At 44.6% G+C, this 27,979-nt stretch overlaps 1 protein-coding gene across 1 annotated transcript; it reads left to right on the top strand.

The window, feature by feature from the left end:
• Window positions 1–24,599: 24,599 nt before the first annotated feature.
• SPMIP9 (sperm microtubule inner protein 9) lies at window positions 24,600–27,627 on the top strand. The gene is made up of 3 exons (XM_004437242.3): window positions 24,600–24,636; window positions 25,332–25,424; window positions 27,105–27,627. Exons 1-3 carry the CDS (start codon window positions 24,610–24,612, stop codon window positions 27,525–27,527), a joined length of 543 nt encoding a protein of 180 aa, XP_004437299.1. The 5' UTR covers window positions 24,600–24,609; the 3' UTR covers window positions 27,528–27,627.
• The last annotated feature ends 352 nt before the right edge of the window (window positions 27,628–27,979 follow it).

Below are 27,979 nucleotides of genomic sequence, written 5' to 3'. Positions count from 1 at the left end.
AGAAAAGGATTCCTGGGATGGTGGCTCTGGTTCCCCGGTGGCTTATCTCTGTTCTGCCTAATCACTTTGAAATTAATGGGGTCTCAGGGCCTTGCAGTTGGGGGTGGCACACAGATGGACAGAGACAGAATTTCAAATTTTACTGCATTGCCAATGGTGTGATGTTATAGGAGGGAAACAAAAGAAAAGAAGGAAGCTTTCAGACTAGAAAAAGTCATTGGAAGTCATCTCCATTAGCCTTTCCCCTCAGCCTCCCAAGTCAGATAGAAGCCGTCTTTTTGCATACTGTGTATCCGTAGGATCTTCAGTTTGTGGTAATATTCGTGGAGTAAGGGACAAAGAGGGGAGTTGTAATTGAGAGGTTAAACAAAATGCTGTGGCTTTTAATTAATATTATTATGATGATGATTCTCAGTAGTACGGAGCTGTTGCATTTAGATTCTGATAACAAAAGATAGAAATTAAAAAAAAAATCAGAGAGGCCTCCAAAAAACCCACAGGATGCTTCAGAACACACAGTCTTCATAATATTTCAGAAAGCATTGACTTTATTTTGAGCTTCTTAAACTTTTGAGAAGGCCAGCTGAAGAATGCCAGGGCAGGTTCATTAAGGAATATGGAGGGTCAGTTTTCACCAGAGAGGAAGTGAGACGAGATGTCTGGGGAAAAGCAAACACTGCACTTCAAGGTGGACTGAAATTTCTCCCTTGCCCTGCCCCTCTTCTCCCATGACCCCTAAGATCCGAGATGCACCTTAGCTGAAGTACAGATCAAAGGGAGAGGTGACTCGACACAAACTGAAACCATCCAGTTGTTTAATTATCTCTTGATGTGAAAGGCCGGGTCTTGCTTTGCTTCTCCGTCAGTGTCGGCAGGTGGTTGTTTAGTACCTCGGTGTTTATTTTCTGGGACAGGTTTATGTTACTTAACAGAGCAAAAGTGGGCCAATGGTAGAAAATCTTGGACTTAATTGTCTGTTTTGGAATGATTCTTACAGACACAAAATTTTTTTGGCATATAGAATGTGGGCTCTACGCTTTCAATTTAGAATCTGATGCTAACTGCATGCTTCGGTTTAAAAAAAAAAGTTCTACAATTAAATTGCCAAATTCCTTATTTACTCTAACATCAAACTGAAATATTCTCTGCTAGTTCTGCTTAAGGCATCCCCTTTGTCAGTTTCAAGTTTTAGGGACATGAGGAGTTTCAGTAAAGGCAGCTCTGTTCAAGGGTAGAACATTTCTATTTGCAAGGGGTGGGACGCGATATTCTGTCAACATGAGTCTGAGTCCAAACTGAGATAGTGTGGTAGCTGAAAAAGAACGGACTTTTAAGCCAAACAAATCATGGGCCACTTCCTAGCTGTGTGATCCTGAGCAAGGTACTTAAATTCTCTGGTCCTCAGTTTCCTCATCTGTAAAGTTGGTCTTCTGATACATTACAGGGTTGTTGTGAGGATTAGTGATAATATACATGGAGTAGGCAGCAGGTGATCACTTTTTAAGTGACCTTGGGTAAAGATTATAACGGCATATTCTCAGAGTTATACCATATTATACTATATTCTGGTTTACCAAATTAGCGCCCTAATTTTAAATGCAAGTCCAGTAAATTTGGGGATCGTAAGAATTGTGCTTTCACATAAATTTTGACCCACCAATTAGATATTACGCTGTAAGTAAAGTGTGTGTGAAGTACTTTTAAATCCAAAGTGCCCTGCAAAGAGTAACCAGAAGAGACGACGATATTGTCAACAATTTGTATTTCTCTTAGATGAACAAGTGGACTACTTTTGTAGTAAGGGTGTAACCTATCCCAGCTGCTCCCTCAGCTGGATCTGGTTATAGCTCTAGAACTATAACTATACAGAACATATTCTGCAGGAAATTTACAAATCAGTTCAAAGGCAAGTTCAGGTTGAAAATTAAAGGTCTGCACATTAGCTGTGGCATTGGTTTAGCCAAATGATGTAGCTAAAATTATGTTTAATTTATGTTTTATGAGATTGAAGGGTTTGTTATGGTAACATTTGTTTGAAATACAGAATATGAAAAAGGGAAAACTACTCTGATGATAAAAAAAGTTGATAGGTGACAGTTCATGAGAGAATATTCCATGATATATGTGTGTATAGAAGGAGAGACAGAGAGAGAGGAGAAAGAGAGAGAGTTATAAAATGCAAGTCAGAGGAAGAGCGTTTGCTTCACAAAGGATCCACCATTTGTAAATCCATAGAACAACTTCTTATCATTGGGGTCAATGGATGGACCTCAGGGGCTCTGAGAACTCCTTGAAGGTGCAGCTATGATTTTTTGCGAGTAAATAGCCACATTTCTGGAGAAAGCGTCTGTGGCTTTTATCAGGTTATCAAAAAAAAAAGCATAGCGGGTAGGCAGTAACTGTTGCTTTAAGTATTGAACTTTTAAAAACATTTCAAATAAGTTTTGTTACCTATTAATGGAAATGTTGTTTAAAATGACTGTAAATAGGCCTCGTGTTATGGTTCATCGATGAGCACCTTAATTTTAAATGCAAGTCCAGTGAATTTGGGGATCATAAGCATTGTGCTTTTATATCAAATTTGACCCACCAGTCGGATATAATGCTGTAAGTGAAAAAAAACATAATAATAGTTTCTATCACCGCTGATGATATCTAAGATGATATATGCAGAAAAACACACTTTCTCAGGCAATGGTACAGCATAGTGATCAAGACCTAGATAGCTGGGATTAAGCCTGCCTCTGGGGATGGTCTGGTGGTGTAGTGGTTAAGTTGGCACGCTCCACTTTGGCAGCCCAGGGTTCACAGGTTCGGATCCTGGGTGCAGACCTATGTACCCAGGCTTATCAAGCCATGCTATGGCGGTGTCACACATATAAAGTAGAGGAAGATGGGCACAAATGTTAGCCCAAGGCCAGTCTTCCTCAGCAAAAAGAAGAGGATTGGCAACAGATATTAGCTCAGGACTAATCTTCCTCACAAAGAAACAAAAACAAAAAAAAAGCCCTGCCTCTGCTACTGTCCTGTGATTTTGGACAATGACTTGAACTTGCTAGGATAATAACAGCTGGTTCTCAGGTGAGAATATTGTGAGGATTAAATGTCAGTTCATGTGGATTCTTAGAACAGCTTCTGGCTCAGAGAAAATGCTCGTAGATGTCTGCTGTGGTCCCTGTCAAGCAGGAGATGGGAAAGACCTCGTGGAGGAAGTCCCCAGGACAAACAGCAGGGCATTTTCCTTTTAATATCTCCTGTGAGCTTCAGGGTCTATGAAGCTGGGCATTATTATTATTCTAGGTTGAACAAATAGAATTCACTAAGTGGTATGTGAAATACAAATGTCCCTGCTGGAATGGGTACCACCATCAGCAGTCTTGGAAATGTGCCCCACAGTTGGCTTTCTCAGCTGCAGCTTACATTGGATTCTGACCAACCAGGAGGAGCAGTGCCCTGGACTGGCACAGAGCTGCCTATTGACACCAGCTAGCAGAATCCAGTAACTAAACTGAACTCAATAGTGGTGTTGGAGGCCACAGAGCAGTGTGGTGAAGCCAACCTGGGTTTGATACTCAGTGCAGCGCTTCATGAGCTTTGTGACTTAGGGCAAGTTACTTGACTCTCTGAGCCTCGGTGTCTTCATCTGTAGGATGGGCTTGATAACGGGAGCTCCCTCTTAGTGCTGTTATGAGGATGAGAGGAGCCTTGCAGTATGTTTTGCAGTGTCTGGCACCTAGTATTAAATAGTAAATATTAAGTAGCATGAGTCAAAAAGTGCTTACTATGTGCCAGGCCCAGTGCTGCATTTTTTATCTGAATTACCTCTTGTAAAGTACCTCTGAGGTAGGTGCTAATAATATCCCTATTTTACAAATGAGGAATCTGCGGACAAAGTGTTTGAGAAAGTTGCCCAAGGTCAGGTAGCTGGAGGAGGACAGAGGCAGATTCGTCTCCAAGGATCCCCACCATTCCCACTGCATTCCCTGGCCAGGTCCTTGTTAGATGAAAAGAGTCCTATGTGCCCATCACTGGCCCTGAGGTCCCCAAGTTCCTCTGCACTCAAGGTGGTGGGAAGGGGTGGGGGTGGGGGGTGGGAGCAAATCCCTTGGCCTGGGAAACTGTGCCTAGATCACTCAGATCTCACAAAATGGACAAAATGCACACAAACCAGTGATATCTTAGGTTTGTCTGGCATCTTCTATGTGTGGACACATAGAAATACATGCATAGGTTATCTGTGTGCTGGAGGAAGCTGGAGGGGAGTGATGTTTAAACAGCTGTGGTAGTGAGAGGGTCAGAGCACTTGGAGGAAAAGGATAACCTGCAGCTTTTGGTGAGGGCCTCATATCAAGGTATGGTTTGCCTAAGGCACTGTTTCAAGGAAATTTTAAAGGTGGCGTCCCTGCTCCGTAGCCAGAGAGGCCCTCCTTTGCTTCTCTGGCCCAATCAGTGCCCTCTGAGTTAACAACAGGGGGCCTGGACATTGTGACACCTCCCAGCCCAACAATCCTATCTCTAAGGTTATTAGTGGCAACGTCAGTGTAAATACCTTACCTAGATGGAGCCCTTCATTAGGCTGCATGAGTGGGCCTTGTCATTCCAATGAGATCAACACTGTCAGAACCGGGGAGAGGGTTCCTGTCCCAGGGCAGTCATGGCGGAAATAGCATTCCATCTTAGCTGTTCACCTCTCCTGGTCCTAACTACTAAAAGACCATACACTTCTACAGAAATAGATGTTCTGAGCACCCACCAATCTATTGAATTATTCAAGTTATTTTTCTGGAAATATGTATAGAAATAAACTTGATATTTGAAGACTTCACAAGTAGTCAAAAGAAGCAAAGGAAATAGCAAGGAAAAGAGCACGCCTTTGCAGCAAGCCCTGAAGCTTTTACCATCTTCTTCAAATATTTGTAATACCCATGTTGTCATTGACAGCCTCAAGAAGGGAATGGCTTTAAAGGATATGAAGAATTGGCCATACCTGCAGAAGGTGTTAGGAGGAACTTTAGAGCTCTTTGAATTCAGACATTCACTTGGATGTTTCCTGGCATCTCAAACTGAACATGGCCAATGCATACTTGAGGGGATAAACTAGAAAGAAAATCAAGGAGCCAATACTCTAAAAATAGGATATCAGTTACCTCTGTGGGATGGAAATTTGTGATCAGAAGAACCTTGGAGGGGTGAGTGATCTGCAGCGTTCTATTTCTTGATCTGGGAAGAATATATGATGCATTAGAATAATTCATTAAACTGTATGTGTATATTTTAAGCACTTTTCTTTACATGAACTTTCCCACAATGAACAAAAAAGAAGGATGTGCTGCCCACACAAGCCTAGTCCGCCCCCATTCTCCACCATTTCAGTAATCGGTGGCACCACCATCCATCCATTTAGTAAGGTCTAAGATGTGGGCATTATTCTTGACTCTCTTTTCCTTCTACCCCTCCATCCATTCCATTGGCAGCCCCCAAAATTCTCCCCTCACTCCAGGCCTCACCACCTCCACTGCCGCCCTCTCTAACCTCCATCATATCTTGTGTGGATAGCAGGGCTTCTCACATCCAGTCTTCCTCCTCACACAAAGTCAGTGAACTTTTAAAAAACTTTCTATTTGGAATGGTTATAGATTTATAGGAAGTTGCAAAAATAGTACAGAGAGGTCTCATATACCCTTCATCCAGTTGCCCCCATTGTTAACGTCATATGTAACTATATTACACTATTAATACCAGGAAATTAACATGGTTATAATCCACGGAGTTTATTCAGATTTCACCAGTTTTAGCTGCGCTCATTTGTGTGTGTGGAGTGGGTGTGAGTGGATGTCAGTCTAGGTGACTTTATCACAAGTGCAGATTCATGTAACCACCACCACAGTCATGATGCACAACTGTTGCATCACCACAGACCTCCTTATGCTGCCCTTTAGAGTCATTCCTCAGTCTCCTCCTCTCGTCCCTGTCCCTAAACCCTGGCAACCCTACTCTGTTCTCCATCTCTATAATTTTGTCCTTTTGAGAATGTGTAAATGGAATCATGTGGTTTGTGACCCTTTGAGATCGGCTTTTCTTTTTCACTCACCATAATGCCCTTGGGATCCATCCGAGTTGTTGTGTGTATCAATAGTTTGCTCCTTTGTATTGCTGAGTAGTATTACACAGAATGGATGTCATCTTTTAAACACAGAACCTGTCACTTCCAGGTTCAAATGGGGCTTTCCCATTGCACTGAGGCCAAAATCTATGCTCCTAGCCCACGAGGCCCTCCCTGCCTGGCCTGGCTGCTGCCTTTCCCCTGTCTTCTCTGCTACCGTGCCCCTCCCCTCACTCACACTGGCCTTTTTGTCACTCCTGAAACCCACCCAGCTTGTTTCTCTGTGCTACTCGTCTGGGATGACCTTCCCTACCTCTCCTTGTTCTCAGGGTCCCTGCTTAAGGGCCACCTCCTCAGAGAGGGCTTCCCTGCACCTTCCTATATAAATGCTGCCATCCATTCCTGTTTTCCTGCTCAGTTCCTCCTTTGCACTGATTATACCCAGAAACAACTTTCTTTCTTTACTTGTTTAGTGTCTGTCGCCCTCCCTAGCAGAGTGACCACTGTGTAACAGACACTAACAAAGGAATGAGTTGAATAAAGGAGTTAATTGGTCTCTGAAAGAGAATGCTGATGATTAATAACGTACTTATTTGTACCTGTTCTCATTCCAGAACGGGACTCAGTGTGGCTTGCAAAAATATAGACAATGCAACAAGATAAAGAATAATAAGTAGGGAAAATAAGAACAGGAAAAGTTAAAACCAAGATCAAGATGGCCCACAGCCTGTGGAGGAGAAGCAGAGCCGGCTGGACTCCTGGAAGCCAGGGCAAGAGGGAAAGTGGACCGTTCTTTCCTCATTTCTGAGCAGGCGCTGGGGCACCGTGGGGACAAATCCAATGGCAGCTGGAGGACAAGGAAATAAATACACAAGCAAGGTAATTTCAGGTTGTGACGAGGGATATGAAGAAAATAGAAGTTAAACATGGTCATGAGATTTGCAGTATCCATGAAGTTAAAAACACGTCCATTTTTTCCCCTTAAGAAACAGTTTTTCCTGATTCTAAGAATTGAGAGAAAAATTTACCATGGGTCCTACTATTTTTATTGTTATGCCTTTTTTTTTTTTTTTGAAGACCTATTATGGGTGTTTCCTAGGGATATAATGGAGAAGAAAATGACAAGGCCCCCCCTGCCATCTAGAACTTTATGTGACATGAGGGAAACAGGTCCCAGGTACTGATGGTGTCTCTCTCTTTCAATATCTCTGTCTCTTTCTCTCTCTCTCATCACCAGGTCCTGTTGCTTCTCCCTCTTTCCCATCCTCTGAAAGATTAAATGAGCTGCCTAGGGTAACACAGCTGGTTAGCGGCAAGCTGGGCCAAGAAAACAAGTATCTGAGTATAAGTCCACTTCCTTTCCCCAGCATCCACCCCTCTGGGTAATCAGATGATGGGATCTAAGCTGCCATAGGCCCTGTGTGGACCCCACAACCTTTGCTTATCAGTTAAATTCAGTTCAAATGAATACCAAAGACAGCCTCAAATGAGGGGCATGGTTCAGCAAAGAGCAGCTTACCTGCTGTGAGGTGTGTGTGTGAAAGGGAGGGCCCTTGTCACTGAGAACAGCTGTGTCCTGCTGCCACCGTACCCCACCTGTCCTCTATGGCTCGGCTCCTCCAGGAAGTCTTCCAGGCCCTCACCATTCCCACTACCCACTTATTCCAAGTTCTGAGCCCCTCCTCTGGGTTCCCACAGGACCTGTGTCAGTGTATCTCCCTGCATCATAATTGCCTGTTGAAGGTGACTCTTCAGTGTCACTGTTTCACTAAGTGCCATTCAGGAAGCATCTGCAACAGGATCATTTGGATGCGTGTTTGAAATGCAGATTTCCAGGCCCTTCTCCAGTCTCGTGAATCAAATTCCCTGGTGTGAGGCCCAGGCACCAGAATTGCTGGGAAGCTCTGCAGGCAATTCTTAGGAACTGTGTCTTGGTCTCTGTTTTATTCTCAAGTTCTGCTGGACCCTTTGTAGTCTCTTTGTCTATATTTGTCAATTCATTGATTAATAACAAATAAGTAAGCCTGTTTCCGGGATTATACAGGGACAGTGTGCCTTGGAGGGCCACATCTTCTTGAGCTCTGAAGAGTTCCAGCCTTATCTGATTTCTCTTTGTCAAGAAGCCTGTTTCAAAGTACACAGATTTAGGCTTCGGAAGTGTCCTGGGACTGCAGGGTGGAGATGGATTGGAGGAGATCAAGACTAGAGGTTGCTTCAGCAATCCAGAGGAGAAGAGCTAATGATGAGAACCAAGGAGCATTATGAGGATGGAGAGATGGGCAGATGAGGGGGCAGGAAGGAATGAGGTAGAAGCCATAGGACCTAGTGATGTGGGAGAGAGGGAGGAGGCATCACACCAACTCTCAGGTGGCTTAGGGGACCAGTGAGGTCTTTTGCAGAGAACAGATGAGTCTAGGTTTGAGTCACCTACCGTTAGTCTGGATAAATTACACAAATTTTCTGAGCCTCAGTCACCTCATCTATAGAAGAGCGCTTATTGCAAGGGCGAAAGTGCCATTAATAGGGTTACAATGCTTGTTATAGCGTCCAAGAAATGCATAGCTAAAAATATTGTTGTCATCGCTATTGCTATTACTACCAGAGTGGCACTAGATATGGATGGGATTGCCAAGGGACGAATACTCTCAGTTTGGATATGTTGAGTTTGAGGTATCTGTGAGGCATCCTAATGGAGATATCCAGAAGTTCTGGATGGGGTGCTGAGAAAGACAACAGTTGGGTGATATGAATTTGGGATTTTGTGGAGCTGCTGCAACAGGTGAACACTGTGGTAAGGGAGCTTGAGGGTAAGAGAGTGGCTGAAGTGCTGGGCCATGGGGGTGGGGCTGGGAGCAAAGAGACTGAAAACAAAAAGAGATTGAAAATGAAATGGATGAGGGACTACGGTGGAATTGATGAAAGTGTAGTGTTTTTTAAAGAGTGAGAAAGCCTGAAGGAATTGAGTTGGTGGTTGGGGGTGTTGGTGTTTAAGGTTTACAAGGGATGAGAGATGACAGAGGGGACCTTGAAGCTAAAGTGGAGGGGAGGAGAACTTTACAGGAAGTGGGCAGATGTCGGGGACATGGTGGAGTTTTGAGGGGTAGAGCCAGAAGCTACTGGCCTCAATGAGCAGAGGCCGTCCACAAGGGCAGACGAGGAATGCTGCAGATGAGCTAGCTATTCTGGAGCTGGGTGAAGGCCTTCTCTGCCTGGTATGTAAAGCCTAGAAGAATGAAAAGACATCACTTACAGGGCTGGAGTGGGGGCTGGTTAGAGTAAGATGAAAGTGCTTCACACCATCTCTAAAGGTCCTGCCCACTCTGCCCTTCTGTGATTTGAGTGTAGGGACAAAGAGGATATGGCAACACATTTGCTGATGTATAGAAGTTGGAAGGTGTGAGTCTGAAGGAAAAGATAAGTAGTTTGAGGGGCAGCCGAGGTGCGCATCTGCAGCTCGTCATTGAACAGTCAGGCTCGGGGGCCCGCAGGGGCTGCTAGGCGCTGTCTAACGGTGTTGCTGGGGCAACGGGGCATGTGTTTTTAGCAAGGCCCCTTATCTAAAAGGATGTGGTTAAATAAGGTTCCTCAAAATTTATGTCTACCTGGAACTTCAGAATGTGACCTTATTTGGAAGTAGGGTCTTTGCAGATGTAGTAAGGTAAGGATAGAGATGAGATCATACTGGATTAAGGTGGGCCCTAAATCCAATGAATGTGCCCTTATAAGAGATACACAGAGAAGACAGCACATGAAGACTGAGTTTGGGGTGATGCTGCCACAAGCCAAGGAACATCTGGGGACTCCAGAAGCTGAAAGAGGCAAGGAAGGATTCTCCCCTAGAGCCTTCAGAAGAGGGAGCATGGCCATGCTGACACTTTGATTTCAGACTTGTAGCTTCCAGAGCTGTGAATGAATAAATTTCTGTTGTTTTAAGCCACCAATCTTGTGGTAATTTGTTCTGGCAGCCTTAGGAACTGATACAAGGAACTTCCCATTGATGGCAGTTTTAACTGCTGGGGCCGTCACCACCATGCACAGAAAGTTAGTTATGCCAAAAGAAATAAACGTCATAGAGAGCTCCGACAAAGTGAGTGCCCAGGTTAGATGAGAGACAAGGTACGGTTAGGGCCCTCCGTAGCCGCGGGTTCCGCACCCGTGGATTCAATCAATCGTGGATGGAAAAACGCAGTACCGTGGTTGGTTGAATCCAGGGACGCGGAACCCGCGGATACGGAGGGCGGACTGAGGGAGGGGAGCGTCCGCGTATTTTGGTATCCGTGGGGCGTCCTGGAACCAATCCCCAGCGGTTACTAGGGACAACTGAATTACAGAACGCGTCGTGCACTCATCCATTAACAATGAAAACAGGCCCCTCGTTCTGCAAAGCATGTTAGAGGAAAGTAAAATTTGCTATGGAAATCAGATGATCAAGACTCGTTACTAAAAGTAGAATCAGAGCATTTGCAAGGCAGTAGTGGTGGTGATCAGAACCTGAAACAAGCCAGACACTTTTCAGCTCAGGGAGGTGGAGTGGGACACTCAGAAGAGGGATAGCAAGACAGACACCAGGCAGAAGTAGACCAGGCCAGCTCCGGGACTGCTCCCTAGCCACCTGGTTAAGGTTATTGCAGGATCTTCTGTGAGAAGAGAAGGGACATCCTCGCACGGATTGACACATTTATTGAGCACCTACTTTCTGCCAGGCTGAGGCCCAGCATGGAATATTGGAGGGACAAATGCAGTCCTCACCCTCACAGAGCAGATAATGTCTCAGTTAAAATTTTGGTTGCAAGTAACAGAAAACTCAACATAAATTGACTCAAGCAATAAAAGGAACTTATTAACTTCAGGGACTAAAAAGTCCAGGGATCTAAGGCTTCCAGCACCATTCAGCCAGATTCTGCTTTGTTTCTCTGTGATTCTTTTGGGCCTTCCCTCTTCTGTGTATCACTTCCAGCCTAGGGTTGACTTCTCTTTTGCTCAAGAATCAAACTATATTGTATGGTTTCAAGATGGCTACCAGCAGTATTTGCAGCTACTTGCTTTACATTCAGGGAGGGAGAGAGCTGCTCTCCTGCAATCACTGGGCCATCATAAATGCATGTGTCCATCCCTGACTTAATCAGAAGGCAAAGGAAGTAAGGCGCTCTGATTAGCTTAGACCAGTACTACTCAAAGTGGAGTCTCCAGGCCAGCAGCATCAACATCCCCTGGGAATTTGCCAAAAATGCAAATCCTTGGGATCAGAAGCTGAATCAGAAACTCTAGGGGTGCAATCTGTGCTTAACAATCCCTCCCGGTGATTCCAGTGCACGCTGAAGTTCAAGAACTGTGCTTGGACGAATCAGATCCCATCTGTGGAGCTGGTGGTAGAGGTTATTCTACCCAAACTGCATAACTGCTATGCAATGGTGGAAGGACAGAATGGATATTGGGGAGACAGCCATAATGGACACTACCCTTAGTGGTTATGACAACTAGCATAATAGCCAGCATTTATGAATTCTTATTATGCACAAGGTCACCGTGCTGCACACTTTACATGCATGACCTCATTTAATCCTTGCCTCAAACCTATGAGGTGGATACTATTATTATCCACAACAGCTGAGGAAACTGAGGACCAGTGCAGTTGAGTAAATTTATTTAGGGCTTAGTAGCTAAGCGTCAGGGCTGGAGTTTGAACTCCAGCAAATAACCCCAGAGGCTGTGCAATCATAAACAACCAGGTGCCAGGACGTGTGATAAGAATCATGATAGAGGAAGTTCAGGTGACGTGGGGACACCATAGAGGCACCTAACATACTCTGGAGGCTGTTAAGGAGGGCTTCCTAGAGGAAGTGACAAGCTGGGGAGGAGTTTGCTAGCTGGGTGAGGAGGAGGAGGAAGAGTGCACAAAGGCCTGGAGCCCAGAGATGGCTGGGCATGTGTGAGGGACTGGCTTCATTGTGACGTTGGGGTGGAAGGAAGCAAGGGGTGACCAAGAGGTGGGCAGAGGCCAGACCTAGAAGGGCCCTATGGACCAAGTGAAGAAGTTTGGCTTTATCCTAAGGGCATAATTAAGGAGCATAGGGGATTCTAACCCTGGGGATGAATATATTGGACTTGGTCTTTATAAAGATGATCCTGTTTGTAGGGTGGAAAATTGAGCGGAGGCAGAAAAGCTAACTGGAAACCCATTGCAGGGGTCCACATCACTAAAAATGATAGTGGCTGGGAAAAGGACATGGAGAAAAACACACATTTGAGGACTTGGTGATCAACTGGGTGGCTCTTGATTTTCTGGCTTGGGCTGCTGTTTGACCCTCTTCAAAAAGACAAGGAAGAGCAAGTTTTGAGAGAGTGCAGCTCGGTTTTTGACCTGACGGATTTAACAAGAATTACAATGAATTGTATATGTAATTGTTTTTTTACATGTAGGGTTGAGTTTCTTTGGAGGGGTTGGTGGCTATCATTTCTTGGGCTTTTACTCTGCACCAGGTGCTTTACATGTATTATTTCTAATCTATTCAACTGCCCTACAAAGTAGGCATTCTTATCTACATTTTCTGTAAGAGGAGGCAGAGTTAAATAACGTGCCCAGGAATCACACGGACAAATGGTAGGACAGCTGAGTTTGAACTCGGGTCTGTACTCCCTGAATGGAGTCACGATATTTGCCCAAGTCATAACCAACACTAGGGACTGCTATGGATCAGGTGTGTTGGTGCATTATTTCTAATTATTTATGTCACTAGTCATGTATATAAAACCCGTCCCAGAGAGTGGAATCACAAAGGGTAGGGTATGTTTTTAATTCACTAAGATATCCCAATGCCTGGCATATAGCAGGTGCTCAATAAATATTTGAAGGACGGAAGGGAGGGAGGGAGGAACCAGTGAAAGCTTCCAGGTGTTGTTACACATAGGTGGTTAATTGGTTTTAACCAATGAAACAGTTATACGCAAGATTTTGGTAGAAACAGTAGGGAAAAACAAAATTCTACCTGTGTATACTATATGTTAAAAATGAATAGGGTGGGGGCCGGCCCCGTGGCGTAGCGGTTAAGTGCACGCGCTCCGCTGCTGGCGGCCCAGGTTTGGATCCCGGGCGCGCACCAATGCACCGTTTATCAGGCCATGCTGTGGCGGCGTCCCATATAAAGTGGAGGAAGATGGGCACAGATGTTAGCCCAGGGCCAGTCTTCCTCAGCAAAAAGAGGAGCATTGGCATGGATGTTAGCTCAGGGCTGATCTTCCTCACACACACACACACAAAAGAATAGGGTGGAAATCTCTAGGGACTAAAGAATTTTTTTTCAAGTTTTAAAACTTTTTTTGATAAATTCTTATATATATCTCTGAGCTATTTCATAAATGTTTGCTTATTAAGTGAATCAGTAAATGGCAAGACTACACAATATGTCTTGAAATTTTCTTAGTTCTTTTCCTAATGTCACTGTTTTGGGTGTTATGTCTAATATTGCTGGAATATACACAGAGGAGCCCACTTAAATCAAGCTTATTTATTTCTAATTATTCTCAACACCAGGGTAATGGAATAGATATAGAGACACTTGACTGCTTGCAAAATCGCTTCACTCAAAGATATAATCAGGGCCAGCCCCATGGCTTAGCGGTTAAGTGTGCGCGCTCCGCTACTGGCGGCCCGGGTTCGGATCCCGGGCGCGCACCGACACATCGCTTCTCCAGCCATGCTGAGGCCGGGTCCCACGTACACCAACTAGAAGGATGTGCAGCTATAACATACAACTATCTACTGGGGCTTTGGGGGTGAAAAAAAAAAATTAAAAATTAAAAAAAAAAAAAAAGATATAATCAGTCATAATGGGATCCTGAAAGACTTGCCCATGGGCAAAATATCACCATGGTCTTCCTCAGTTGTCCCCAGACTTCAGGGTACAAAACAATCCCTTTAAAAGCTTGTTTGACAAGCTGATTCCTATGTCCTGACTCCAGCATCAAATTCGGACTTGGAAGATACGCACTGGGGTCTTGAGACTCTGTATTCTTAGCAATCACTCCTGGAGGTCCAAGGACCACACTTTAAGATCCACCAACTTATCTTGAAAGTGTTTGTGACCGAAAAAGTCAGTCTTTTTCCCAACGTCCCGCTGCCAGGTTTGCATTATGAGGTATGAGGGGGCTGACCTCAAAATGACTGACCAATCTGTCAACGGGATTCCTAGGGAAGATGCTCCTCTCGGCACTTCATTCCAATGTGATGGCATGAAGGGAGATCCTCTCACAGATTACGCCGCCAGTGCCAGGTCAGGCAGGTAGGGAATGGGGGTGTGACTTACTGATCACCTTGCCTTTTCAACATCTAAATGGTCCGACCCACCATTGACCCCAGACTCATGGCCCAAAAAGCATTTGAAAGAATTTAGGAAAGTTGACAGAGGTACAAGGAGACAAAAAAAGCTTTGCTAATATGTCACAGTAACTGTTAGGCAGAGTAAGATCTTTTAGGGACAATATTCTTCTAATTCTTTTGGGCATAGAATCTTCACCATTACCATCTTCCTCCTCCTCCTCATCATCATCAACGATCACAATAATCAATAGTTCCTGAGCACCCATAGGATGCCTCTTAGACTTATTATAGGAAAGAGACCCTGGGGGTTATAATTTTTCACTCCATTTCCAGGCCTTTGGGCAAAAGAATTTTTATCCAGCCATCTCCAAGGGTATCAAGATAATTCATTAATATCTTCAAAGAAAGGGTTTCTCCTTCTCATGGACACGGGCATCCTTCTCTTTCAGTTCTTCCTTTGAAGGTCTATATTATTTTCTTTAAAGACATACTATTATTTCATAGTGTGGATGCACCCACATTTATTTAATCAGTTCCTGCGGATGTAAGTTGTTGCTGGTTTTTGCTGTTTCAAGCAATGCCATAATGAACCATATCATGCCTATCTTTGCACATGTGAGTCATCACTGATGTAAGACCAACATCTAGAATTGCAATTGCTAGGTCAAAGGGTACAGTGATTTAAATTTTTGGCAGATACCTCCAATTGCCTTCAAAAAGATTATGGCAGTTCATACTTGTAATAGTAATGTATGAGAAAGTACCTGTTTTCTCATACCAGTACTGGAAATTATATTTAAAACTTTTTTTTGGCACTCTGATAGGTGGAAAATTGCATATGTTTATTTGCATTCCTTTAATTTGCAATGATATGTTTATTGGTCATTTGTGTATTTTTATTCCATAAAATGCCCAATCCTTTGCAAAACCCAGATTTTTAAAAAATTTTAAACAGAAGTTAATTTTTTTTAAAAAATTAATTTTTAAAATAGTAAGCTTCATTTATTGGGAAAATGTATCATGTCAGGGCACTGAACACCTCATTCCTCACCTATGTCACATAATTTGAGCCTTACTCTAATAGAATAGAGAGAAGCTGATAATCTGGATAAATTTTTAAAAATACTTTTGAGCACTGCTGAAAGAACGGAAACGTTTCTGAACAATAAAATAAAACAAATTTAGAATTGTAGTGTGAGGTCTCTCTCCCAGGCACCATGCTAGACATGGCCACATGTTCTCCTAGAGAATCTTCTCAACAATTCCTTGGTGTTGATATTATTCTCACCCTCACTTTTACAGAGAATTCTTTCCCTTTTCCATTGAGAAGATCACAGAGATACAAAACTGAAGCAGCCAAAGATGATCACTGTGACCCTTTCTGAGGCCCCAACCATGGCATAGCCTGACAAAGTTCAGCTTCTGGGCGGGAGAAGCAGTCTGGGAAACTGCTTAGATACTGAAACACTGGGATTCCCAATGAAATGGCAATGACTTCCATCCAAAGACCATCACGAACCCGCCTGGAATTGAACAAGTTGGGTTTATGTCCTGCTGCAAAGAGGGAGAAGACATTCAACAGGGAGCTTTTGGAATGGGGTGTCAGACAGCATTTATTGTTGGATTTGGGCTTGTGTTAGGTGATTCGAGGGAGGGTTCAAGGAAGTGGGGCTTTGCTCTGGATTGTACGCTGTCAGGAAGCAGATGTAACTCTATAATGGTATATCTTAATAATTCTTGTCTTTCAGGCAGGAGGAATAAGTTGAGGCTAAAGGAGCAGCAGTAACTCATTAGCCAGGATAGGGAGGTGTTGGGTCATTTTCGTGTCTTGGACGATGTTCCTGCTCTGTGTGTGTTCAAACATAATTACAGAGGGGTCTTGTTTTTGTCTTGATCCACTGTGGTCACAGTGGTCTTCTCTGATGTGGGTGTTGTGTGACACGGTTTATGTTCGGGAAGAGAACACCATGGCCTAGCTGTGGGTGACAGCCTCCAGCTCAGGGGCTGCTTTTCACTTTCTCAGGGAATTTAAGGACATTGTTTGAAATGAAGACTATCCACCAAATTCCAGCATATAGGTTGCCCTCTTTAGAACTCCATGATCTTTCTCTCCAGGTGTGCAGGGGCCCCATGGCCCAGTGGTTGAGAAGGTGGACTCTGGCCCCACATTCCACCCCAAACCCAGGAGGCTGGGGCTGGAATCCTGCCTCTGTCACTTATTAGCTGTGTGGGACCCTGAGCAAGTCACTTATCCTTTCTGTACCTCATTTTCCTCATTTACAAAATGGGGAGAGTAAAAAGGATCTATATTGTAGAGTTATGGTGAAGCTGTCAGGACAGCGCCCAGCACAGAGCATGTGCTCTGTTCTTACCATTACCATTAAATGTATGGTCAGTCCTCAAGGGCCTGGCTGATTGCAGGAGCCTCCAGCTGTTGTCATTTCTCTGTCTTCTCCTTTTTCCTGTCTGTGCTGCACACTTCTCCCACACTGGTCTTCTTCAAAAGTCCCTTTTATCACGTTCTGTAGAGTGACATGTTCCACACTCATTCCTGTTTATTGAGGATGTACTTAGTCAGGCATTGGGCTGAATGGGGCATTCACAGCATTTTACTCCATTCCCCTGCAAGGCAGATATTTTTACCGCTTAAGAAGGAAATTGAGAAGAGAATACAAGGAACTTACCCAAGGACACACGGTTTGTAAGTGGCAGAGCTGGGTTCAAATGCAAAATCATCTGACTTTCAAATACTTTCCTCTCTGCACCCCTCTGAAAGTCCACACTCCTTAGCCCAGCCTTGAAGGTCGTCAGTGTCCGGACACCGCCTGTCTTTCCAGCCTGATATTTAAAAATCCCCCAAACAACCAAATAGCATTGTGGAGGGTCTAACATTTACAGGTCTAGTCTACAAGCTCAGAGGAAAATTGAGAGGCAAAAGGTAGTTCAAATATTTTTGGGAAGTAAAAAATGCATAACTAAATAAAGACATGGAAATGGCATCAAGTAAGTGACAGATATCTGCTGGAGTGTCATAAACTTTCAGAGAAGAGGGATGTGGTTGAGCATGAGATGCTGGAAGTGGTTCCCACCAGAGGTCAGGAGTTGGCTGAACCTTCAGTGACGGGCCAGATTTGGACAAAAGGAGGCTCTTCACTGAAGACTTGATTTCATGGCCACATCTTCTCTGCCCTTTCTCCAGTCTCTTGAGACCAGATGCCTGGCCTCTGCACTCGCCTACCTGTGCTTGCTCATTCTCTCTTTGGGCACTTCCTGCCTCCTCCCCCTCACCAGTTTGTAAAGTGCTAGATGGCAGGAACCTTGTGTTTTTAATCTTTTATCACCACCCCAACACCACCCCCTTCCTAACTTCTCCATACACGGACACATACACAGTGTCTAGCACCATGCCTTGCTCACCTAAGGCAGCTGATACTTGCGTGTTAAACAAATGAGGCAGAATGGCCCAAATTCTTATCCTATTTAACAATTTCATGGGCTCTTTTGGTATCATTTCTCATGGACTGTGCACATCCACAACCCTGTACCCATCACACACCGGGCTGTGATTGGCTGTCTGTACAAGTCCCTGGAAGACTCTGGGCCTCAGCTCCCTCCCCTATAAAGAGCTGGGGGTGGCCCAGCCATGGTTTCCTCAAAGTAGGCATGCATAAGAATCCTAACCATCACCACTGAAGCTTGTTAAAAGGTAGATTCCAGGGTTGGCTCCTTCTCCCAGAGATCTGACACAGAAGGTGGCAGCAGAAATCTGGGTTTTCGTATGTATCCCAGGGGGACTCAGAAGCAGATGGTCCCTGGGCTGCCCCTGGAGAAACCCTGCGCTAGATGATCCAGCTAGTTTCTATGAATCTAGAATGGAAAAGGATGACAGACCCTGTGTTTGGGGTTGGTGAAGGCATCCTTGTGAGGACAGACCTCTCCAAAGCACAAACACATCTTAATTTTCAGAGCCATCCACTTGAAAGCTAATGACCCGGATGTGAGTCCACAGGGAAAATCTAGAAGAGCCAGGCTGTGGGACAATCCAGAGTCTCCTCTCACCCCTGCAGATGTGGTACTTCCGCAGGGCCCGCCTGCCCTGCTATGCAGCAGGGGCTGATTCTGATTAACTCCGCTGGTCTTTTTTGGTTTGTTTGTTTGTTCTTCATGTGATGAGGTTTCTATTTCTGCTGAGGGCCCTCCCGGCTAAGGCACCCCGTTTGGGAAAAGCAGCGTTTGCTAAGCCCTTGGAGGCTCCTGGCTCCTGGAGAGGGATCAATATCCCCACTGCTCTGGGAGGAGGCCTTTGTAGTGTCGACTTGTTGTTTGTGTTTCAGGCTCTAAGGGAAGGTTTGCTCCTAATTAAAGGCATAAATGCTTTAATCCCTGGCCTGGGGGCTTCCCATAGCGCATTAGCTGTATTAGGAAGGAAATGGATTGTAATCCCTTTAATATAAGCCTGGAGGAACTCGAGGGCTTCTGGTTTGGGAGAAGAATTTCCTCCTGTGATTTAACAATATTAACATGCTTAATTTGCATAGATAGAAACTCGGAGGCCAGCTTTCCCTCCAGAGAAAGCCCAGCGAAGTCTTCTGTCAGATGAATGAAGGTTACAATAATTAAGCTCCTACAGCATACCAGAACAGAGGCCGAGTCATTGTACGTTTTTCTCCTTTAGCTTTCCCACCCCACCCTGTGAATATATATTGGGCCAACTATTTTATCAGTAAGGAAATGAAGATGAAGAGATGAACCTCCTCACTGGAGGAAGGAGGGGAGGATTTTGTTGAGAGCCTTTGAGGTCCCTGTGCTTTGTATATACTGTTTATTGAATCCTGTCCACGCGATGTCTTTTTGTGTGTGCTTTTCAATAACCTTTACTTCACCATAACCATGACTTTAGAAATATACTGTACTGGTTTTTGTAATGCCATTTAGTTTATCTCAGCCCACACATTTTGAACCCAACACTTGTATGTGATTTAAACTTAGAGAAGGAAACAGGATTTGCTTTCTGGTTTATTTTTCATCCCTTACAAATGTTGAAAAGATCCCCCCTCGCATGCTGCTAAAGGAGATAGCAAGAACCAGGAGAAACTCACCTGTGTTTTGTACTTCAGAGAATAACAGGTATCGCTCTGTAAACACTGAAAAAGTGGTAGACTTGACATTTTGCAATGTTTGAGGATGAGCTTACAAATTTCATAATTATGTTGTAGTCTGGACAGAGGGAGTCTATGCACGCACAACACAGCATTTCAATTCTCAATAAAGAAATGAGGACACAGAGGCTCCTGGGGAGAAGTAACATGTCCACGCTGAGTAACCGGGCTCCTGCAGGTTGTCGCATTAGCGTTGTTGCTGCGTTACCTCTGAAGCCAAGACATTCTGCAGAAACACAACTGCAGCAAAGATAGCAAATACAGGGGACCGAAGGAGGCCTGAGTACCTGGAACCTGAGACTTTTTCACCCCCCTGGCTGGTTTCTCTCTCCTGCTGCCCTTGAACACTCCTTTAGGGAGGCGGCAGGATGCTCTCCAGGGCAGCATTGCCCCGCAGGGCTGTGTGGGGGGCTACTGTACCTAATAAGATAAATCCTCTCTGTTAGCTTCAAATACCACCTGTATCACCAGCAATTCCAGAGTGAGCAGCACACGCCCAGAGCTTTCTTCCCTGAGCTACAGATCCTTTTACTCAGGTGTTTACTCACCTGCTCCACTTGGAAGCCACACAGCCTGCACAACTGCCATATGAGCCAAACTGCACTGATGCTCATACTCCCCAAATCTACCCCTCCCGCAGCGTTTCCCCTCTCACCAAAGGACCGTCAACGCCCAACGACTCATTCCAAAACTCTGGGAATCGTCTTTGATACCTCTCTCTGTCTTGCCCCTGCCGCTTCCAAGTAGTGATTAGATCCTACAGAGTTTGCTTCTAAAATGCCTTTGAATCTCCCCACTCTTCTCCATATCCACCATCTCCTCCACCTGTCCCAGCCACCATCCTCATCCATGGCCTGCCACTCTCTTCCTCTTCCCCCAGGCCATTGTCCACCCGTGATCTTTTTGATATGCACATCCCATCGCCTTATCCTTCTGCTTAAACTCCCCGGTACTTCCTGTTATTCTCAGGATAAAGTCACGTCCTGTACCCCTCTAAGTGAAGCCCCCATCTCCCTCTCCAGCCTCATATGGATCCGCTTGTCCCTCCTCACTCCGCTCTTGGAGAGCAGCATCTATCTCTACACAAGACCAGTCTCCCTTCAGCCCTAGGGCAGTCACACAGGCCTAAGAATTCTCTTTCCTCTTTAGGACGGAGTTAAAATGTCACTACTTGAGGCAACTCCTCCCTGACCACCCCCCAAGACTGGATCAGGTCCCCACACCCATATTTCTCCTTCATGGCACTTGTCACAATTGTAATCAAAGACTCACTTGTGTGACTATATATATGCCTAAAATTATACCGTAACTTCATAAAGGTAGAGATCACGTCTGTTTTATTTCATTACTGTAATCATGGCCCTTGCATAGTGTCTGGCACAGAGCAGAAACACAAAACATATGGATGAATATTGGTATGAACAACACTAAGTACCTTCACAGACGTATCCACTTGACTTCCTACATTCATTTCAAGTGATATTACATCCCTGTTTTATAGATGATCAAACTGACTTCTGTTGAACATCCACGATTTACCCAAAGATGTGAGGATAGTGTCAGGATTTGAAGTCAGGACTCCAAAATCTACTTGGTAATATTTTCCTGAAAAATATATCCGGGAGGCACAAAAATCACTTGTTCTGACCCAGCTGTCCCCTCCACTGCCATCTCTGCAGCCATTCTGTTCTTTACCCTGTTCTTTGCCATTTTTTTCAGTTTGATTAAATTCACAAGCGCTTCCTACATCCTTGCACTTAACTGAGAGTGCACTGAGGGATAAAAGATGAGGAAGACCCAGTTCTTTACTGAAGGATCCAGAGTTTTTTAGGAGAAATAACTACTATAGCTCTCCAATCTTGAATTTTTTGGGACTGCTTCAGCTGTAAGTTACGTAAACTCAACTAAAATTGGCTTTAGCAAGAAAAGGAATATATTGGCTCACATAAACTGCAAAGTCTAGATGTAAGTCAAGCTTCAGGCATGGTCGTATCCAGGGGCTCAGCATCCTCATGATGCAGTCACTCTCTGTCTCCATCTCTTGGGTCTTCTTTTCTCTGCTGATTTTATTCTTGGCCAGGCTCTCTCCACTTGGGCAAGGATGGCCTCAGGCAGCTCCAGGCTCACATGGTTCTTAATGCCCACTATCTCAGAAAGACAGAGCCTCTTTCCCAAGAGCTGGGGATGATGCTCATCAGCCCACCTTGGGTCATGAGCCTCTCCCTGAATCAATCATGGTGGCCTAGAGGATGGAATATTCTGAGGACAACATGTTCATTTAGAGCTGGAGTAAGGTCGGCACCACTCAAACCACATGATCCCTAAGGGGAGAGAAACGGTTCTCTAAAGTGGAATTGGCATGCCATTGCAGAAAGAAGGGGAAAGTCAGAGACTTAGAACACATTCCTTCTCTTGGCCTCATGCCCTCACCCACCCCTTTCCTCAGCCCATCTTGCTCCAAGTTGTTCCTGTCTTACAGGCTTTGCACTTGCTGACCCCTGTGCTGGGAGCCCCTTTCCTCCAGATCTCTGCATGGCTGGTTCTTCCTCACACTTGAGATCTCTGCTGTGACATCACCTCTCAGAGAGGCCTTCTCAGACCCCCCATCTGAAGTGCCCACTCAGTCACTGTCTCACACATCATCTTGCTTATTTGCTGGTTCTGATGGAGGCTGAACTGCTTATTACTTTGTCTACTCTGTTTTACTCTCACCAGAATGTAAGCTCTGAGCAAGCAGGGATTTCCATCTGTTTTGTTCACTGTCGAATCTGCCAGGTTCAGAACAATGCCCAATACAAATAAGTGCTCAGTAAATATTGGTTGGATAAATTAAAGGAATTTCTGGTGGCTTCTAGTGAAAGACCAAGGAGAGCTTCATGGAAGAGGGGGACCTTAAAAAGAGAGGAATTTTTTTATTGTGGTAAATATATGTAACATAAAATTTACCATTTTAACCATTTTAAGTGTACAATTTAGTGACATTAAGTACATTTACAATGTTGTGGAATCATCACCACTACCCATTTCCAGAACTTTTTCATCTTCCCAAACTGAAACTCTATATCCATTCCTCCCAGCCCCCTGGCAACCACAATCCTACTTTCTGTCTCTATGAATCAGATGACTCTAGGTAACTCACATAAGTGGTATCGTACAATATTTGTCCTTTACAGTCGAGCTTATTTCACTTAGCATAATGTTTTCAAGATTCATCCATGTTGTAGCATGTGTCAGAATTTCCTTCCTTTTTAAGGCTGAATAATATTCCATTGTATGTATATACCACAATTTGTTTATCCATTTCATTCATCTGTTGATGGATATTTGGGTTGCTTCCATCTTTTTGCTATTGTGAATAATGCTGCTATGAACATGGGTGTGCAGGTATCTGTTTGAATCCCTGCTTTCACTTCTTTTGGGTGTATACTCAGAAGTGGAATTGCAGGATCATATGGTAAATCTATGTTTAATTCTTTGAGGAACCACCAAACTTTTCCACAGTGGCTGCACCATTTTGCATTCCTACCGGCAATGAGCAAGTGTTCCAATTTCTCGACATCCTAGCAACACTTGTTATTTTTTGCTTTTGGATTATAGCCGTGTGAAAGAAGGTGGAATTTTGACAGATGGAGGAGAGATAAGCCAGCCTTTCAGGCAACAGAGGATTGGAGGGGCTTTGGTATAAGGTGGATTTGTCGCTTGTTGTCTGACATCATAATCCACATGGGGTTCTGTTTACTTACTTCTCCTGGAAATAGATCGATTCTATAGAGTATTGGAAAACCCTTGCCTCCTGGGTACCTTCAATGTTGCTAGGGTTCCTGTTGGCTCCCGTGTGCTGGGACACCAGCAGCTCGCTGTGTGAGAGAGTGAGCCAGGGACGGGGGAACTGACATGCAGGCAGGTTGGCCAGCCACCCCATCACAATGACCAAGAACTGTGACCAAAACAGCCTGCATCATGTAGGTCAAGGTTCATCTCAAAGACAGGTGTGGCAGAGGGACACATCAGCAGGACTCTCCATGCGGCAGGGGCACCTGGAGTTGGAAAGGCAGGATCATCATCATCCCCTTGGCAGAAGGACGGGTAGATACTCTTTGCATAGAAACTGGACCCCAGCCCCAGGAGAAGAGCTGTCTATGCACAAAAAGGAGGGAACACAGGAGCCATTTGAGGTCTGGCAACCACCCTACTGGGCCATTGTCTGCTGAATGGAGTGGGGCTCAGGGCAGGGGTCTGTGGGGATGAAATGGAGCACCAATCAAGAACCTAGGGGGTCATGTACACAAGATGGGGTGAGCTCAGAGAGCTCTCCAGTGCCCAGGCAGTAAGGCCAAGCCTCTAGGACTTCAGGGCTGGGGGGCGAGGGGCAGGGTTGGACCTACATGCTGCTCTTGTTCAACTGGGAATGCAGAGCCTCACAAGTTTACCCTGGCTACCCCCAATTTCCACTAGAAAACACAGTCAGTGCTTCTGAATCAGGGTGCCTCTAAGGCCTAGGCACGAACCTTGCTTCCTGAGGGTAGTTCAGAGCGCTGTTCAGTGGGACATGTGTGCTGGAGTAGCTCACCCTGGCTCTGAAAGCCCAGTCTGTGCACATCTTGGCAACTTGCCATCAGTGACAATATAGTGATAGCTCAAAATGGGCCATGGTGGGAGCATTTACAACACAGAAATTGGCAAATATAAACTGGGGCTTATTTGCCCTGAAAGGTGATTGCTAGACATTTAGCAGCATACCACTTCCCCTGCTGTCAGGCTTACCTCTGCTTGAGAGATAAATCTGATGTTCTCAACACCTCCAATTCCTCCTGAATTCTGTGCCAGACTCTTTGCCTCAGGGCCCCTGCCCACCAGCCCATTTATCCCTGCTGCCACCCCCAATCCCTGGATGATTGCATAATGTGCAGGGTGGGGCTAAGAGGACTGGGAGTGGTACTTGGTTGGCACAGCTTTGGGGACAGTGGCTGTTTTGCCTGCCAGTGGCAGAAGCAAGGCTAACCAACTTGTCTATGTCTAGGTCGTCTGCTATGGCAGGTGTGGTGTACCCCAGACAGGTGAGTGCTGTGGGATTCTGTCCCTGTGACCAACCCAAGATTGGTCAGCCTCAGCAAGCAGCCCCAGAGGAGGGCCAGGCTCTTTGGGGCTCCCTCTGGTCATCATTCTGGAACAATGGATTTTTTCAAAACAGGCAGGGGAGAGCTAGGTGTGTACGTGGGGTTCATTTATTTAGCCAGCATGCATTTACTGGGCACCCTCAGTGTGTCGGGCACCATGCTGGGCTTTGAGGCTGCAGAGATGCCTAAGATTAGGTCCTAATTTAGTGAACTTCATTAAATCATTTATAGTATACCACGATAAGTGCTGTAGTGATAGATGTAGAATGTACTATAAAAGCAGAAGAGAAAGGGTTTAATTCTTGGGCAGTGGAGAATAAAACGGTGGGAGAGATGTTTTGGGGATGTGACATTTAATCTGGGTCTTAGAGGATATGTAGGAGTTTGCCAGTCGGTGAGGAGTGCAACTAGCGTTTCCAGCAGGAGATCAGAGCATGTGCCAGGCACGTGTGAAGAGTGGAAAGAAGTGAGGCTTGAGTGCGGAGGGGCATGTAGAAGGCAGATCATGACGGGCTCCAAACGCCAGGCCCAAAAGTTGGCCTTTGTCCTGCAGACAATGAGAAGCCACTGAATGCCTTTAAGTGGAAGAACAACAAGATGGGGTCTCTTGTTTTGTATTCTTCCTTGTCCTTTAGGCCCCTGTGGACTTAGACATTTACCAAAGCTCCTACATGGTCGACTATAAACCCTATGGGAAGCACAAATACTCCAGGGTCACACCACAAGAGGTAAGAAGTCACTCAGTCTTGTCTGTTCAATTGCCCACTGGAATCCTGATTTCATTTTTATTATAAGTGTGGACATTGGGGGCACTTAGTTAGAACAATATCCGATGCCAGGAGATCTAAGAGGACTTTTATGTGTATGTGTGGGTGTATTTTAAAATGTACGTCAAATATAAGTCATGCATACAAAAGAATGTAAATAATATATAATTACAGTTTCAATAACATTGATAAAACAAGCACCATCATCAGCCAGCTTAAAACATACCACATTAACAGTATCTTAGAGCCCTTGTGTGCCCCCCCGTCCCCCCACTTCCAGAGGTAGCCACTGTTCTGAGTTTCAGGTTAATCATTCCCTTGTGTGCATGCGTGTGTGTGTGTGTGTGTGTGTGTGTTTTAAACAGTTTACCCTGTATGTATGTATCCCTCTAAACAAATTGTTTAGGTTTGCCTTTTTTGAACTTTATTGTATATTGGATCATACTATTTGTACTCTTCTGTGACTTTTATTTTTTGCTACACATTATGGCATATTATTCATTTTCTGCTGTGTTGTATGACATTGCACGAATATGCTGCCATATATTTGCCCATTCTCCTGTTGGTGGACATTTGGGTTATTTACTTTTTTGTTACTCCCTGCCCCCAAATACTGCAATGGAGATGAGGCACAGCCTCATGTGCAAGAGGTCACCCATCTCAGGAGTGAAATTGCTTGTTGCAGGTGACATAACTGTTTTCCAAAGTGGTTGTATCGGTTTACTTTCTCACCAGAAGATAGTCCTGTAGCTTTCCAATCTTGCCATACTTGGTATTGTCACACTTTTTAATTTTTGTCAATTTGGTGGGTTTCAAATAATATTTTCTTCATGGTCATATGAAGAAATGAAAATATGGTCATAATTTTCATTTCACTGATTATTCATGAAGTGCAGCATCTTTTTGTTTATTTATGGATATTTTTTATTCTGTGAAATGTCTGTTCACGTCTTTTGCCTCTTTTCTATTGGGTAGCTTGACTTTTTCTTATTACTTTATTGGAGTTCCTTAAATATTCTGGACATCTTTCATTTGCCAGTTATGAGTGGCAAAACTCTTCTCTAGTTTATGGTTTGTCTTTTCACTCTGTCTTTCAGTGAATAGAAATTCTTATTTTAATATAGCTAGATGCATCAGTGTTTTCCTTTATCATTTGCTCTTTTTAAGTCTTGTTTAAGAAATTTTTTCCTATCTTGAGGCATCTCCACTAAAAGGAAGAAGAAGAAGATCTATACAGACAAAGGTGGAACAATTTCTGAGATACATTATTTAATGGAAGCAAAGTGCAGAGTGGAATTATAATATGCATGATTTGTGTATAAACCAGGGGGGTGGATATATACGTGTATGTTTATACATACATAAAATATTTCTAGAATGATGCAAAAAGCACTGATGGCAGTGATTGCCTCTGAAGATGGGAACCAAGGCAAGAGGAGGACAAGAAAGAGACTTACTTTTCACTATAAACCTTTTTGTATTATTTCAGTATTTTCGTCTGTTGTATATATTACCATTCAAAAACTAATTTAAAATTTTCAAAAATAGAGAAAAGTGTGCTCTGTCTTAGATACTTCCAAGGAAGCTGCATCGTCTTTCACCTCTCTCAGCCCTCTGTTCATACGTGATTTGTTTCCACAGCAAATGAAGCTAGACACCCAACTCCGGGACAAAGAGTTTTACAGGCCCATCCGTAGCCCCAACCCCAAGCTAGAGGATGGATACCCTGCCTTCAAAAGACTCTACATGACCGCCAAAGACCTGGGACATGCTGGTTTCTTCCCATCACAGGACCTTGTGAGCACAGCAGAGGACGAACACAGGTTCACCAGTATTTGCCCTTCCGTGTACCCAGTTTCCCATGCGCTGTACCTGGCCCAGGGTGACCCAAACCTGGTCCACAAGAGCACCAACTTTCCGTGCCTCCTGGAGCCCGAGCGCCAACCTGCTGCAGAGCAGGACAAAGGCTACTTCCTACTGCCCGGCTGCCCCTGTCCTCATCACGGTATGGTCAAGGTCCCCATCTTGAACCGATGGGGGCCCCTCATGCCATTCTACCAGTAGGAAGGTGACAATGACTTCCAAGGGCACTTTGGAAATCCTTCCCTCTCAAGGAAATCCCTGTTCTGCCCTTGGAGTACAGAGAGAAGAACTGAAAATAAAACCCTGGAAAGATGTTGCAGCAGCACAGGGACTGTACTTGTTCTACCTTAGTCCCTGCCTGCCCTGGGACACAGCATCCCCACCCCAGAAGGAGGGAAGGAGGGAGAGAGGGAGGGAGGGGAAGAAGGAAAACTGGTATGTACGGAGGGTTGGAATTTGTGTGACCGGTCTTTATAATTAAGAGTCCTGCTGTAAAGATTCTTACTGTTTTAGGCATTTACTTACAAAATGGGAAAAATCATGTTTCCCATAGTCATCTGAATGTTGGCTGTGATTGTAAAACTTGAAATGTTGTTGGATAACTTTTCCCATCAATACTCTTATTTTAGTTTATTCACCGCTCTCACCTTTGT

The sequence above is a fragment of the Ceratotherium simum genome, chromosome 11 (assembly GCF_057802395.1).
Source record: "Ceratotherium simum simum isolate JZ-2026a chromosome 11, ASM5780239v1, whole genome shotgun sequence".
Classification (NCBI taxonomy): domain Eukaryota; kingdom Metazoa; phylum Chordata; class Mammalia; order Perissodactyla; family Rhinocerotidae; genus Ceratotherium; species Ceratotherium simum.
This window is presented reverse-complemented; position numbering and strand designations above follow the sequence as displayed.

Bases quoted from the DNA above. Each gene is read 5' to 3' on its own strand.
- SPMIP9 (XM_004437242.3), top strand. From the start codon at position 24,610: ATGGCAGGTGTGGTGTACCCCAGACAG. The intron at 24,637-25,331 runs GTGAGTGCTGTG...CTTGTCCTTTAG, and splicing joins GTGTGGTGTACCCCAGACAG to GCCCCTGTGGACTTAGACAT. The intron at 25,425-27,104 runs GTAAGAAGTCAC...TTGTTTCCACAG, and splicing joins CCAGGGTCACACCACAAGAG to CAAATGAAGCTAGACACCCA.